The sequence below is a fragment of the Xyrauchen texanus genome, chromosome 7 (genome assembly GCF_025860055.1).
Source record: "Xyrauchen texanus isolate HMW12.3.18 chromosome 7, RBS_HiC_50CHRs, whole genome shotgun sequence".
Classification (NCBI taxonomy): Eukaryota; Metazoa; Chordata; class Actinopteri; order Cypriniformes; family Catostomidae; genus Xyrauchen; species Xyrauchen texanus.
In genome coordinates, this window is record NC_068282.1 from 27,423,305 (window position 1) to 27,438,101 (window position 14,797).

Sequence of the window (14,797 nt, forward strand, 5' to 3'; positions counted from 1 at the left end):
CCCTGAAAAAGCAAATTGCTCAGGTGGTTGCTTAGGCTTTTTCTTCTATCAGCTTGCACGGTAAGGTCTTCTTTAGGCCATGACACATAGAAGCGCATCTTTATCAAGGTAAGCCATTGCCAAATCAGGCACTGGCACACATCACTCTCTTCTCATTTATTGAAATAAATCAACACATAACTAGCTAAGTAACCTCTGGGCTTTCCTGTTTCAAGTACACATTATGAGTCAGGTCATTGGCCATTTAACTAATTCGGCCAAGTAGGCCTAGGCATACATAACGATTTTAGTACAATATTGTAATGCCATTCGGCCAAGCAGGCCAATTCATACCAAGCTAGGTGCACATTGTTCTTCGCAGAGGCAGAAGTACACAAGTCTTGCTGGTTAATCTGCTTGTTTGGGGGATTGCGTTCATGTTTTGTGTTAAGAATTTTTGCAGTTACCTGCTTTTTGGGGGATTGTATTTTAGTATGTCCTATTGTCCAGCAGCACTTGTGTTTTTCTAATTGAGCAGAAGCAGCACCATGTCCACCATGTGAGAAAATCCATTCCCCTTATAAAACTGTTCTGTTCACATCAATCTCCCATTCATTCCTAAGGAAAGTTCTGCAAAGCTTGATCTTTGAGATGAGTTAATTGCAAAAATAATATTTTTAAACAAGTTTTCCAAACACAATGAAATTGCATTATTATGGCCCTAGTTGTTGACCCAAACCTTACTAATGCGAAAACGGTTTTCTACTTAACCTTACAAATACAATTTTATCATGACAGGGAAAAGAGGAAATTAAAGTAAGTATTATTATGATATGCTATTGCTCATTAATGTGATTGATAATATGACAAGTAATCACTGACTTCCTACAGTTTTTAAAGTGCTGCCATTGAATTCATAATTGTACAGACAAAAGCCTGATAGAACATGCAGTTTAAGAAAGACAATCAAATGATGTAATCATAACATAATCAACAGTTTGTATTGTCCATCCTACTATAGATCTACTGCTGCTGACAGAGACTGGGTTCTGCAACTGGCCAGCACTCCTCTATACCACCAATGTGATCAAATTAGTGTAGGCATCTTTATTTAATCAGACCAAGGAAATATTCATTAATAATTCAAATCGCATACAACTTTGACCTCACCTTGGCAAGCATAGGCTTAACAAAAAAAAAAAAACTCTGCGATGAACTCCCAGCAAGACCACCAACATGGAATATTGTTATCACTTTGGTCAATGATAACAAGGCATTTAAAACATCTACTTTAATACAGCACAGCTGACCATAAATTAGATCAAGAGGTTGTTGAGGTTAAGAGAGCTGGTTTGCATTAGTGTGAGAACAAGCTGCAGTGGGGTCTCAGAGGGGCGGCATGGCCTGCGCTCCCCTGGTAAACAAACCGTGTTAACGGTTAGATTGAGCCCCCTCTAACCCATCTGGTCATGATTACTGTGGTCATGCAATACTACTAGGCAAAGCATAAACAGAGCAAGGGAAAGTGATGTAATCACACCACTCACACCATTCTACGGTTCCTGTACTAAGTGAACCACTTGTTATGTAAGGGGCTATATTTGGAGCAGGTGAAGCTTACCAATGATATTCTGATTTGCTATGCCACCTCATCAAGTGCCATGATATATTTTGGTAAGCAACATGCAAAAAGTTCATATAATATTGTACATTCATACTGTATGCAAGAGTGAGATGTACAGTTCTGCAATAAAGGTGGAAAGGGGTGTGGGCTCTGTGATAAATGGACGCACATAAATCTTAGTACACTTGACAGCAGCTATGGGTGAATTTCAGGACTGCACTGTCAGTGTGTTCATTTAAAACTGTGCTGAAAACATTTAATAATCAAACTTCCACCCAACTCTGTCCACACCACTGTTAAGAGATTACAAACCTTTGTTCCGTGGAAAAAAACAAAGGCCACATCCATAATAATCAGTTTGAAACTCTGCTTTTAGTTTCTCATCATCTTTTTCCAAATTTTGCTGTAATGTAGAGGGTTTTTGAAACACGAGTTCTAGGATGGATAGGAGTAAACTAAGCAAAATTAATGCGCTTTCAAATGAAAATGTTTTAATGTGGACATGGCTTTACATTCATAATTCTCTTTCATTGCAGCTTTGTTCCAAACAATCAAAGTGAATGGGAACTGATGCTAACATCATAACAGCTCTTTTTGGAACAACATTGGGTTGAGTAAATGATGACAATTTAGATTTTTGGGTGAACTATTCCTATATTCCCCAATAGCTCCTCAACCTCTTTAAAATCACACTCACCTTTGCATTGCATCCTGCAAACTGTACAAGCCACTGTAGTTCACAGGTGTGACCTGTAGCTGCAGCATCATGGACAGGTGTGGCCCCATTAAGGGCCCTCGTGTCGGCCGCCAGCCCCACCTCTGTCACCATAAATCGAAGGCAGTCCAGCTGACCACAGCGAGCCGCATGGTGCACTAGTCCCGCCCCTTGAGCATCCGCAATGGCTGCAGTCAGACATCCAGTTTCAGCTATTTCCCGGAGGCCCTGTAGATCTCCCTCACGGGCTGCCGTGATGGCCTTTTGAAGCACCATGTCAGCCCTGCCTCTCTAAACTGGCACTGGCTGCCTATGACTGGATCTGGTAGGCTGCCTTGGGCAACTCAACCTACCCTCTACTGCACACACATACACGGGAAGCTGACACCTAACCGTCTGCCAGCTGGTGGGGTTGGGTGAGCGGAGGAGAGCAGCAGGTCTGGCCCGGTGAGCTGTAAAGGTAATGAAAGACGTCACAATGCACAGGTGCTCATCATGGCCCGGCCGTTGCCTTTGTGCTGCGTTACCAACTTGCACAAGGTTGCCCTCTCCTCTGGCTCTAGACACCCGAGTAATGAGACTTCTGAACTCTGAAGACCTACTAAAACATGTGTGACTGGTGTGCATGCATGCGCTATGTGATTAGAGATTACAGTGAGCATCATTTTCATGTTAAATATTTATTTCTGTCTGAATGGCCAAAAGTGTGTCTGGAAAGAGAACAAGGGATTAGACTGGGGCAGTTTGGTAGAGCATATAAACTTTAATGATTCAGTGCCAGGGGATGTTATCAACTCAACAATGTGAAGTAAAAAAACAGAGACCATTTAGCTCATTTAATAATGCTGTTGCAGCTTTGTTGTTTTAGTAACAGACATCTCTGCTTCATTCTGTACATGCACACTACTTCATATCCCATTGTAAATGCAGCCTCCAAATTACAATGTACACGTGAGGGCTCTTTCTCTCCATGAAACATAGGGTATGTACATCTACATCGCAATCAATACAATCTATAAATATCTTTTACTGCATTATACATCTTTCAAGTATGTGATGAATATTGTTTGCATCATCTCCCGATGTGTATCTAGTGCATCAGAGGCCATACAAGTGCAACCACATGTCTATGATTACAGGAACATATACAATATATCACAGTGTTTTTAATATAAAATCAAGAGGGGTAAACTGACTCCAAATACCTTACAAAAACCCTGTTGAAGGAGAACTGTGACCTGAAATTACCATGGCTAAGCCAATAGTCGTATGCAATCTGTTTAAAGTTTCTTTAAACTATTTACATTGATCTTTTAAATACCCTGCAGCTCATTGATCATGGTACATCTAATTTGATTTACATTAAATATGATACTCTGCTGTAAAGGAAAGAGCTTTTAGATCCATGTGGTTCTAAAATAACCCTGAAACATTAAGGTAATTCTGGGATGCAAACTCACGAAAAAGGTGAGAGTCAAAGGTGTTTTGGGGGTATGTTTCATTTAGATTTTTTAAGTTTAAGCTTAACGTGTCCTTTAAGTGATTACAATTTATAAAATGTCAATTTGGGAATTAGCTTCAAGAAAGGACATCACGTGGGGTGTACACATCTCCCACCACAACCAAGCAAAAACTCTCAGTATTGTCGCGTATGATTTGCATTTATATGGACTTACATCTCTTAGGATGCCCGAAATCAAAATAAAAAAACCTCCTCAGTAATGCATAAATCACATAAGTAGACGTTGTGCTACAACTACTCATTATCTGTCACCATCACTCTGACAGAGTAAGTTGTAGCACGTTAGTTACTTTTGCATTATTTTCGTGTTGCAATGTCTTGCTCTCCTTCTGAGAGAGTGTTTAGAGAGAGAGAGAAGCCATGTAAACTAACATGCTAGGTTTAAATGGCTTTCTTGCTTTTTTTTTTTTAATCTATCAAAGAGACACACATCTTTTTAATTTTGTCGGACAATGTTTTTGTTTGGACGTAAAATTGATAGTTAACACCTCTGTATGTAAATGACATAATTTGGACTCAAAACTAATAAATTTACTGAAAGGTGAGTAGACTGCTTCCTTGGCATATACTCATGACACTATCTAACCAAAAATGTACTTGTGCAAATACATAGTTCAGCCAAGATTAGTTCCAGTTAGAATTCAATATCAATAGGTCTGTGCAACATCCTTGCCACAGGGGTGCCCCAAGGAACAAATGGCACTAGTTCATGCTCTCCAGTTGCTCTACAGTGTCTCTCAAATCCTTCACTACAATGTCCACATCTTCACGCGAGGTACTTCTACCCACACTGATCCTCAGAGCATTGGTAGCCACATCATATGGAATTCCACTGCTCAGAAGAATATGGGAAGCTCTGAGGAGTTAACGGAATATGACATTATGATCTTACAATATGATCTTAATTTCTTAAAAACTATTAAACTAAAGAGAAAACATTTTCATCTGAAAAGAATATAATAAATATAAACGTATACATATAAGGGCCTCTTCCCACTAACAGCGATGCAATAAAGTGTTGCAAATTTTCAAGCGAAAATAGCGTACTTAGTGACAACTCTTGCCCCCCTTGGACCCACGGGTTGGCTGTTCGTAATGCCTGCTGCATTACCCTGTTGTAGAGGATCCCATAAATAGTCATAATTTAAAGTACTTAAATACTTGAATATTTTCAGTTTCCAAACATTATTGTTTTAAAAGCATGCAATGATGGAGAGCATTATCGAAACGCTCCATTTTTGGTGGTCGTAAACGTAACAAAATGAATGCGCTTTCAAATGAAATAATTAGTGTGGACGTGGCTTCATCCTTTTTAAGAGCATCAGCACAAGAGACTAGTGTTCAGAAACACAACAATCCTCAAAGCAGATCTCCTGTTTATTAGTAAATAATGACGGAGTAAGCCCTTCTCAAGGCTAATTTTTAAAGGTGGTAGATCCTATTTACAGCCTATAGCAAATAGTGCACATATTTATTTGCACCCCAACGCTGAAGCAAATAGTGGTAAATTTGATTTCAACCTGGGTGCAAATAGTGTCAGATACCTATTAAATACTAAAATACAGTATAGGGGCATCACTGCAGCTTGTTTATTTAGAGTCCCACAGACAGCCTATACCAAACCCTACCCCTAACCTTCCCATTCAAAAGTAAATAACGGTTTTACTTAGGGCTGGGCTATATGTACAATATATTGTGCCGACTATATAAAGTTTCAATCGATAGAGATTTTGCTATAACGTGTATATCACGATATGTAAATATCAATGTGGGCAGCGTGGGCATATCTATCAGTTGGCAGGGCTTCACGTGAGACTGAGAGAATTGAAGAAAAAAGGACAGGGGTTTTCCGGCACAGAACATTTTACCCAAGAAAATATTATGACCTTCATCTCACGTTTGGCACTTCAAAAGTGCAAAAAATATTCTTCTCATCTGACACGTGAATGTTTCTAGTGACTCTGGAGTGCACGGACTCTGGAGCTCCAAAGTGCGTGTGAGTCCAGCAGGCTTTCCGATATTTGTGCTCCAGAGACAGTGAAGCTCAGAGTCGGATTTCTCGAGCTACTCAATCATTTTTGATCAAGGAAAACCCCAAATGAACAAAGAAATCTCCACAGAACAGGACGACTCCCAAACAGGTCACGAAGCAGAAAAATTGTATCTGCCAACTGTGTTGCACAACGATCACTCCTAATACACTGTTTTATCACCTAAAAATTAAACACGCAAAAGAATATTATGAAAGCTAAAAATGAACTCTGTATACATTCTGTCATTTATTTATTTATTTTGCAAGATGTACATTATTTTCTTCAAGAAGTGTTTATTTGTTTATTTTAGATTTTTTTTTTTTTACTTAAGTTTTTTTCTTTGTCGCATTGCTTTGAGAAGATTGAGGAAAATTTACAATAACAATAAACTGAAATGTGGCATACTGTTATATTTAGCATTTTGGTTTTATTTACTTTGACATTGTTTGTCTTATTCCAAATAAAGAGGAAGTAATTTTCATTTATAAAGAATTTAATTCACTGCCTGGAGTTCCGAAAATAGGCATTACAATATGTTTTTTTATATAAACCAATTTTTAATAATTTTAAGAAAACTTTTACTATATCGTGATGTATATCATTATCGTGATAAATTGGTCACATTGCTCATCCCTAATTTTACTACAGTAACCATAGTATCACCATGGTATTTTGTAGTAAAATCATAGTAATCTCAAAATTAAACATGGTTACTCTATTAACACTTTGTTATTAACACATAACACAACATACTACAGTAGTAACACCATGGTTAATTGCATCAAAACAATGGTTTACAACAAAAAACATGGTTACTACAATATTACTATAGTAAAACCATGTTAAATTAAAGGGTTAGTCTTCCAAGACTTTCACAAAATAAGCGATACAATGTATGCATGACTGTTGCGGAGCTGCGGGAGAAAGCAATCACTTCTCTCACCCAGGAGGAGGAACATGTGTGATAGAAAAACCCCACCGCTTACCTTCAACTCCCTGATCTTCACCGTGACCAAATCACAGTGAGAATACATTTATATAAGTAGTATTAAAGGAAATCTTAATACTGCAGACAGGAGGGGACCTGGGTAGCTCAACAAGTATTGACACTGACAACCACCCCATGAGTCGCAACTTGCGAGTTCGAATCCAGGGTGTGCCGATTGACTCCAGCCAGGTCTCCTGAGCAAACAAATTGACTCGGCTGCTAGAGAGGGTAGAGTCACATGGGGTAAATTCTGCATGGTCACGATTAGTGGTTCTCACTCTCAAAGTGGTGAGTGGGAAGTTGTGCGTGGATTGCGGAGAGTAGCATGAGCCTCCACATGCGGAGTCTCCACGAGCCACGTGATAAGATGCGTGGATTGAATGTCTCAGAATTGGAGGCGACTGAGACTTGTCCTCCGCCACCCGGATTGAGGTAACTGCACCACAATGAGGATCTACCAAGTAGTGGGAATTGGGCATTCCAAATTGGGAGAAAAGGGGATAAAAAAAAAAAAAAAAAGATTAGAGACAGGAAAAAGGATGGAAAAAAAGTGTGGGACAAAAGGAGGATCCGAACCCGGGTTGCCTGCACGAAAAAGGGCATTCGCACCGGCATTACGCCCCATGCCGCTGCAGCAACACTTTTATTAGAAAACAAACTTGTGTTACACCAGTGTAGTTTGTTGTAAATTTCTACATTTTAATCAGACTACTGGGTTGCAAAATATAGCCATGCTGTGTGACTGGTGCTCTTTACACCTGGGAGCAAATAGTCACTCCAAATTGGGACAGCTTTGCATGGCAGAATTTAACTATCCTCAAAGCTCACCAACTATGAAATATTACCCACAAGCTTACACGCAAGGTATACTCTTACAAGGTTATTTGGTTTAGCTTGGTAACATAAGATAAAGAGAAGTATTTAATTTGATTATTTTGAATGCTGGTTACATTATGTGATTTATAAAAGACATTAATTGAATTTTTTTTTATGTTTAAGCCATATTTTAGGCATTTTTCTATTCAGGCAATGAATAGAATACACCCATCCCCACCCCACCCCACCAATGATATTGACCCCAAAGTACATCTTAATTTTAACCCTTTCAATTGCAAGTACAGATTACTTACTGATCTCCTCTGTCTGAGTGGCAGGCGGCACCCACACTAGCCAACAACCTCCTGCAGGTGGACAGCACTCTTCGTCCTATGGCGAGGGGAGCCTGAATTATTCAAAGTAGCTCTCGTGTTTTACAAATCTACAGGGTCAAGACCTGACCTACTTATGACCAACACGTGTGAAATGTATTAAAAAAAAATCTTTAGGGGGAAAATGGAGACACCAGAGTTACATTTCAATTAATACTGCTTGAATGTAACAATGTGTCTGTAATGAATCTCTATAGAATTATTGTCCTTCAAAGTCAAAATGTAGTAACTACGCCAACACTGAAACTGAGAAAAATGGTTTCAGTTTTTTGATTTTCCAGCTAAATATGGATTCTAAAACAGCCTCATCCTGTTTTTAAAAGTTTTCTCTGAATCTTAGCATTGTATAGCCAAATCAGTCAGTCACTGGACAGATCATACTGTAGACAAAGAGATTTCAGTCATAACTCAGTTTTGACAAAATGTGTAATAAATGTGTTTTCCCTTTGCAGGGCAATATGCATAATGTGAAATTGTGTATCTACGGATAGCCTGGCATAAAATCAGCCTTCAAGTACTATAAAAGACAAAGAACAAAACTAGGACAGCATCCTCCAACTCACCCTGAAGTCCTCTTCCCAAAATGGACACATTGCATGTGTTGGGCAAAATGTCTGAGCCAGGAAAATGGCTGTTAAAATTAATCTTATCTTTTCCAAAGACAGCCTGAAAATAAAGAATTTCAGAAATATAAGACAAAAAAAAAAAAAAAGGAGATTAAACAGATTTGTGTGTGTGTGTGTGTGTGTGTATATATATATAAATAAAAAGACCTGTCAGCAATATTAAAGTAAACTACAAAATGGACTTACAATCAGCTTCTGCTCTAGATAGCATCTGATGTTCAGGAAATGGGCTTCATACTCTGCTAGATTTAAGCTTACCAACTCTGCAGCCTTAATAAAAGAAAACAAAGCAAAGTAATTCAAGTCTATTTTACATACATAAACTCAGTCAGATTTTGAGTACCCCACAAAAAATAACACACACATATGCGCGCGCTCGCGCGCACACACACACACAAAAGTATTGAAACACTTATTCTTTATTATTATTTTAGTCAAAAACTATCATCAAACTCATCAAAACTATGGAATAACAAAACAAAATCTCGGTGTTATATTTTAGCATCTTCAAAGTAGTCACCCTTTGCCATGTTTTGGGTAGCCTTCCACAAGATTCTCACAATAAGTTGCCAGAATTTTGGCCCATTTCTCCAGACAGATCTGGTGTAACTGAGTCAGGTTTGTAGGCCTCCTTGCTCGCACACGCTTTTTCAGTTCTGCCCACACATTTGCTATCAGATTGAGATCAGGGCTTTGTGATGGCCACTCCAATACCTTGAATTTGTTGTCCTTAAACCATTTTGTCACAGCTTTGGAGGTATGCTTGGGGTCATTGTCCATTTGGAAGACCCATTTTCGACCGAGCTTTAACTTCCTGGCTGATGTATTGAGATGTTGCTTCAATATATTTGCATAATTTTCCTTCCTCATGATGCCATCTATTTTGTGCTGTGCACCAGTCCCTCCTGCAGCAAAGCAACCCCACAACATGATGCTGCAACCCCCATGCTTCACAGTTGAGCTGGTGTTTTTTTGGCTTGCAAGCCTCGCCCTTTTTCCTCTAAACATAACGATGGTCAAACAGTTAAATTTTTGTTTCATCAGACCTTCTTCTTTGCGGAGCAGCCTTTCAGGATATATGAATTGTTTTACTGTGGATATAGATACTTGTCTACCTGTTTTCTCCAGCATCTTCACAAGGTCCTTTGCAATTATTCTGGGATTGATTTGCACTTTTCACACCAAACTACGTTCATCTCTAGGAGACAGAATGCGTCTCCTTCCTGAGCAGTATGATGGCTGCATCGTCCCATGGTGTTTATACTTGTGTGCTATTGTTTGTACAGATGAACGTGGTAACTTGGTGTTTGCAAATTGCTCCCAAGGATGAACCAGACTTTTGGGAGGTCCAAATATTTTTTTAGGTCTTGGCTTATTTCTTTTAATTGTCCCATGATGTCAAGCAAAGAGGCACTGAGTTTGATGGTAGGGCTTAAAATATAGTATAATGAAATAAAAAAAGATACTTGTGATTATTGATAAGAACAGTAATATGGTGGGTTTTACCTTTCCCAGACCAGCAATCATTGCGGTGTTCTCAGTTCTGAGAAATAAAGAGATAACAAACAGTATTAATCTCAGTGTCAGTAACAAACTTCTTGTTTTAATTCTGTTAAATACCTTAGCACTCATATATGAAACACCACACAATAACACTGTATCAAACCCTGGTCTGAAGTTGCGCTCTTGTCCTCCACCAAAAAGCAGAGGGTACACTGGGGTTGTGATTCCGGGACTGTTCACAAACAAAGCACCAATTCGAGGGCCATAAAACTGGAACACACCATCAATAGGACTGTGATCTCTATATTTCAAGGCTTTTAGTGAGGTTATATATTAACAGCACTCTTGTTACTTGCCTTATGCCCTACGATGGTAATATAGTCTACTCCCAGCTCACGTGCATCCACTCTTATCTTTCCAATAGCCTGGGCTGCATCAGTATGCAGGAGAATTCTGGGAGCTGATGAAGACCTTTGTTTGTTTACTTCCTTCACCCTCTGACAAATATCCTTAATTGGCTGTTGAGATGAATGTCTGATCTGTTACATTGGGTGTTCATACTAAATCATTGTAGAACAAACTAAAAAGGGATAATTTTCATTTTTGGGTGAACTCTCTCATCATTTACTCACCCCAAGATGTGGATGACGTTCTTCTGCAGAACACTAGCAAAGATTTTTAGAAGAATATCTCAGCTCTCTGGGTCCATACAATGCAAGTGAATGGTGACCAGACCTTTCAAAATCCAAAATCACATAAAGGCAGCATAAAAGTCATCATATGACTCCAGTGGTTAATTATGTCTTCAGAAGAAATATGACACAAGTAGGTGAGAAACAGATCAATATATAAGTCCTATTTTTACCATAAATCTCCATTTTCACTTTCTCAAAGTGAAAGTGGGAATTTATAGTAAAAAAATAAAAAGTAAAATACTGATCTGTTTTTCACCCAAAGTGATTGCATCGCTTCAGAGGACATATATTAAACCACTGGAGTCCTATGGATTACTTTGATGCTGCTTCTATATGATTTGTGGAGCTTCAAAAATGTCTGGCCACCAATCAGTTGCATTGAAAGTACTTACAGAGCAGTCATATTAATCTAAAAATCTTTGTGTTAGCAGATGAAAGAAAAATCATACTCATCTGGGATGGCATGTAAGTGAGTAAATGATTAGAACATTTAAATTTTTGGGTGAAATATCCCTTTAAGTTGTTAATAAAGAAATAATTAACACAACAATTAAAATTCTGTCATAATTTACTCTCGTTTAAAAATGTACCCTCATGTTTTTTCGAGCTCATATGACTTCTTTTTAGCTGTAGAAAAAAAAAGGAGATGTTAGGCAGAATGTTAGCTTCAGTCACCATTCACTTTCTATGTATATTGTTTATAATGTAAGTGAATGGTGACTGAGGCATTCTGCCAAACATCTAATTTTGTGTTTTACAGAAAATGAAAGTCACAGAGGTTTGGAAAAACATGGGGGTGAGTACATGATTACAGAATTTACAGTTTGAGTGAATTATCCTTTACCATAATTGTGTGTGTTCTCATGGCAATATGCTCACCATTATGATGCCTGTCTCATTGTTGGCCAGCATGATTGACACCAAGCAGGTGGTGGGACGAATTGCTACAATCACATCCTCAACCTCCACCTGTGCCGTCACCTTGGAAACGGGCACAAATGTGACATCTACAAGAATCCAATCAGTTCAAAATCAGGTGCAATCAAAGCACACTGGATGTTTTCTAAGATGGTATTTTAAGATGGACTGTTCTATAATTCACAGCCTTGTTTTTATTCCCAGCAAAAATTAAATGTGGCACAATATGATCACAATCTTACAACGGTAGAACAATACCCTCTTTTCCACTATCGGACCAGTGTGAGCCAGGGCTATCAACTGGCTAGCCGGAACCAATAGCCTTGGACCTCGAGCCGCAAGACCAAAATCGATTTGCTTTCCAACTATCGGGCAAATAACTCTGCAGCATTGGCCAAAAACCTGCCCTAAATATGCCGCTGCGGTGCCAAAGTCACACACCCCGCCAATTTCAAAAACAATAGAGAAGCTCAAGCTAAGGTATCATGTTATCTAGTTATCTAGAATATCAAATTTATATCAAATGTAAACAGCAAGATAATTTAGCTTTGGCCACTGGCCCCGAGAAAGCCTGAGGGGGCACGATGAAGCCCCGGAAGTTACAGTGGGAATGCAACTGGCCCTGGCACGCAATAGCATGTCCACATCGAATGGCCTGATAGTGGAATCGTGGATAGTGTCTTCATTTATAGTTTTGAGAGGAAACTCCAGTCCTGCAAACCTGCTTTGCCCTCTTTCAACAAGTGTTCAACAGTGACTTTGATGGAGTCATGCTCCACATTGGAGATGATAATATGGGGGAGGGTGTCCCTTCCATTCAACTGCTGGCTGTCTGTGCCTGCCTCTGGAGAAGTACTGCTCTTCCTGAAATGCTCCACAGCTGTGTGAAGCACCAAATTATTGGCCTGAAGGACCAAAAGAGAGATAATTTAAATAGTATTCAGTCTGTATCTAGTATGCTGAATTTCTGCTTGAACTGTATGCTTTGCTTTGGCCAACTGCAAGTAAGTCCTCACCTCAGTTCCTCCTGATGTAAATATAATGTCTGCTGCTTTTCCACCAACCATCCTTGCGATGGTGTCTCTAGAATGGTAAATAATGTCTTTGGCTTTCAGACCTAGAATCAGTGAGAAACAATGTTACAGTAAGTTCCGAAGATGTATTATGAGGTCTGCTGCTGTATGTGTGTGAGAGTCACATACCTGGCAGGTAATTACTGCTGGGATTACCCCACGCATCAGTTAGAGCATCAGTGACAGCTCTGACCACCTCTGGATCAACTGGGGTTGTGGCATTGTAGTCCATATATATTCTGTATCAGATGAGGTTGTTTTACAAGCCACATTCTTTAGTATATGGCAGATTGAATGCAAATGAGTCTAGAACTGATATGGCCTATTCATTACCTGTCTGGCCCATCAACCATAGAATGGTGGTCCAAAGCAACATGATGATCAAAGTCAGTTCCAGCATTGTTTGTAAAGCTGCCCCATAAATTATGATCCAGAATTACAGGAGGACCATACTTTTCAGCCATTATCTGGATTATATTTGTAGGTAACAAACATACATCAGTGTGAATGCAATACAGGACACAAATCTTTAGCATAAATGCATGCACTTGGCTATGATCACTAATTTAAATAAAAGGAATATAGGAGTGGTGGCTATAGGCTGTGTAGGCACATGGATGATTCCTGGTCCTATATTTATTTTTAGAAAAATAAAACAAATAATGATGTCACTATACGAAAAAAGATGATCATTATATTACTATTTTCAATTGTAAATTATTTATAAATCAAAGTAGTAATCCCTTGGTACTGCCTTTAATTGATGACGGTGTTAAAGTGATGAGTCACAAAAAATAAATAAATAACCCTTATGGTCTTAATGTAGGCTTCATTTATGCAAAATATAATTTATGACAGGACATTTTCCCGACAGGTTTCGTGAGAATCACAGTATTAGAGGTAAATGTGTTTTTAGACTTTAGTAAAGCCAATGTCAACAAAGAGGTTGACAGACATACGGTGTACATGATAAATTGAGCAATCTAAATAATAAATTTCAGCATCATGCTGCTATAATTCAAATACTGTATGACAGAACAACCGATTCATTAAACACAGTATTATACGTGTGATAATACTAGGTGGAGACACGTTACTATAAGTGACGTCAACGCCACTAGCTTAGCCTGATAGCTAAAATCCCTTGAATCCCCAATGCAATCGTTTTACAAGAGAAGCCACCAGGAAGATAACGACTAGGCTAATAAACCTTTGTAATTATGCATAATTAGTTTACTGACCTCTCTTGCTCTTTGGCGTGTGTGTGTCTTATCAATGATTCACAGTTACACTTATTGACGCGACACACTTGGCTTTGCATCAGGAAACGCACATGGTTTAATCCCTCCTCTAACAGACAGCCACTGGGCTCTCTCTACTATGGCGAAGGTTTAGGTCATACATAAGACAAGCCTTCAAGATAATACTGTTTCTTAATTCGCTACATGACTATCGCCCACTTTTCTTCCAGCCAATTATTTAGGCAAGTAACCGAATGTCATGGTACTAAATTAATATTCATGAGCTAAGCCCTCACCCTGGTTCATGACATTTGTGCTCAGTGTTTTTTTTTTATTATTACTATTGAAAAATGCTGTTTTAAACTATTAAAAACATCACCCCAACAGCAGTTTTATAAATGGAGTGGCCCCAGTAGGCCATTGATGGCTAAAAGAAATATTCCGGGTTCAATACGAGTTAATTGGTTAGATATTTCACCCAAAATAAAAAATGAAAATGAAATATTTGCTGTCCTTTTCTGCATATCGCGGTACCATTTTGTGGTCCGTTCTGCATAAAGAACTGATAATTTTTGCTTATCGCGGCCGACCCATCTGCACCTTCGGTTCTCCCGATGGCCAGTCCGTCCCTGATTGGCCCCAAAGTGCATCGGCCCACCGGGACAATGCTTC

At 38.9% G+C, this 14,797-nt stretch overlaps 2 protein-coding genes across 2 annotated transcripts in view; both read right to left on the reverse strand.

Moving 5' to 3' along the window:
- The window catches only part of espnla (espin like a), a 43,262-nt gene extending 40,668 nt beyond the window's left edge, over positions 1-2,594 (reverse strand). Inside the window, exon 1 of the mRNA XM_052130723.1 lies at positions 2,301-2,594. Coding sequence (XP_051986683.1) covers positions 2,301-2,594 — 294 coding nt within the window. The remainder of the gene's footprint in view (positions 1-2,300) is intronic.
- A 474-nt stretch (positions 2,595-3,068) lies between these two features.
- Positions 3,069-14,220, reverse strand: scly (selenocysteine lyase). Its single transcript, XM_052130732.1, has 13 exons — positions 14,126-14,220; positions 13,218-13,351; positions 13,014-13,123; positions 12,828-12,928; positions 12,533-12,716; positions 11,773-11,900; positions 10,555-10,716; positions 10,362-10,468; positions 10,202-10,238; positions 8,882-8,965; positions 8,633-8,735; positions 7,992-8,067; positions 3,069-4,696 (listed from the first exon to the last, which is right to left on the reverse strand). Exons 2-13 carry the CDS (start codon positions 13,346-13,348, stop codon positions 4,543-4,545), a joined length of 1,377 nt encoding a protein of 458 aa, XP_051986692.1. The 5' UTR covers positions 13,349-13,351; positions 14,126-14,220; the 3' UTR covers positions 3,069-4,542.
- Between the last annotated feature and the right edge of the window lie 577 nt (positions 14,221-14,797).

Bases quoted from the DNA above. Each gene is read 5' to 3' on its own strand.
- scly (XM_052130732.1), bottom strand. From the start codon at position 13,348: ATGGCTGAAAAGTATGGTCCTCCTGTAATTCTGGATCATAATTTATGG. The intron at 10,469-10,554 runs GCAAGTAACAAG...GGTGTGTTCCAG, and splicing joins TTACCATCGTAGGGCATAAG to TTTTATGGCCCTCGAATTGG. The intron at 8,966-10,201 runs GTAAAACCCACC...TCTTTTATTAAG, and splicing joins TGATTGCTGGTCTGGGAAAG to GCTGCAGAGTTGGTAAGCTT.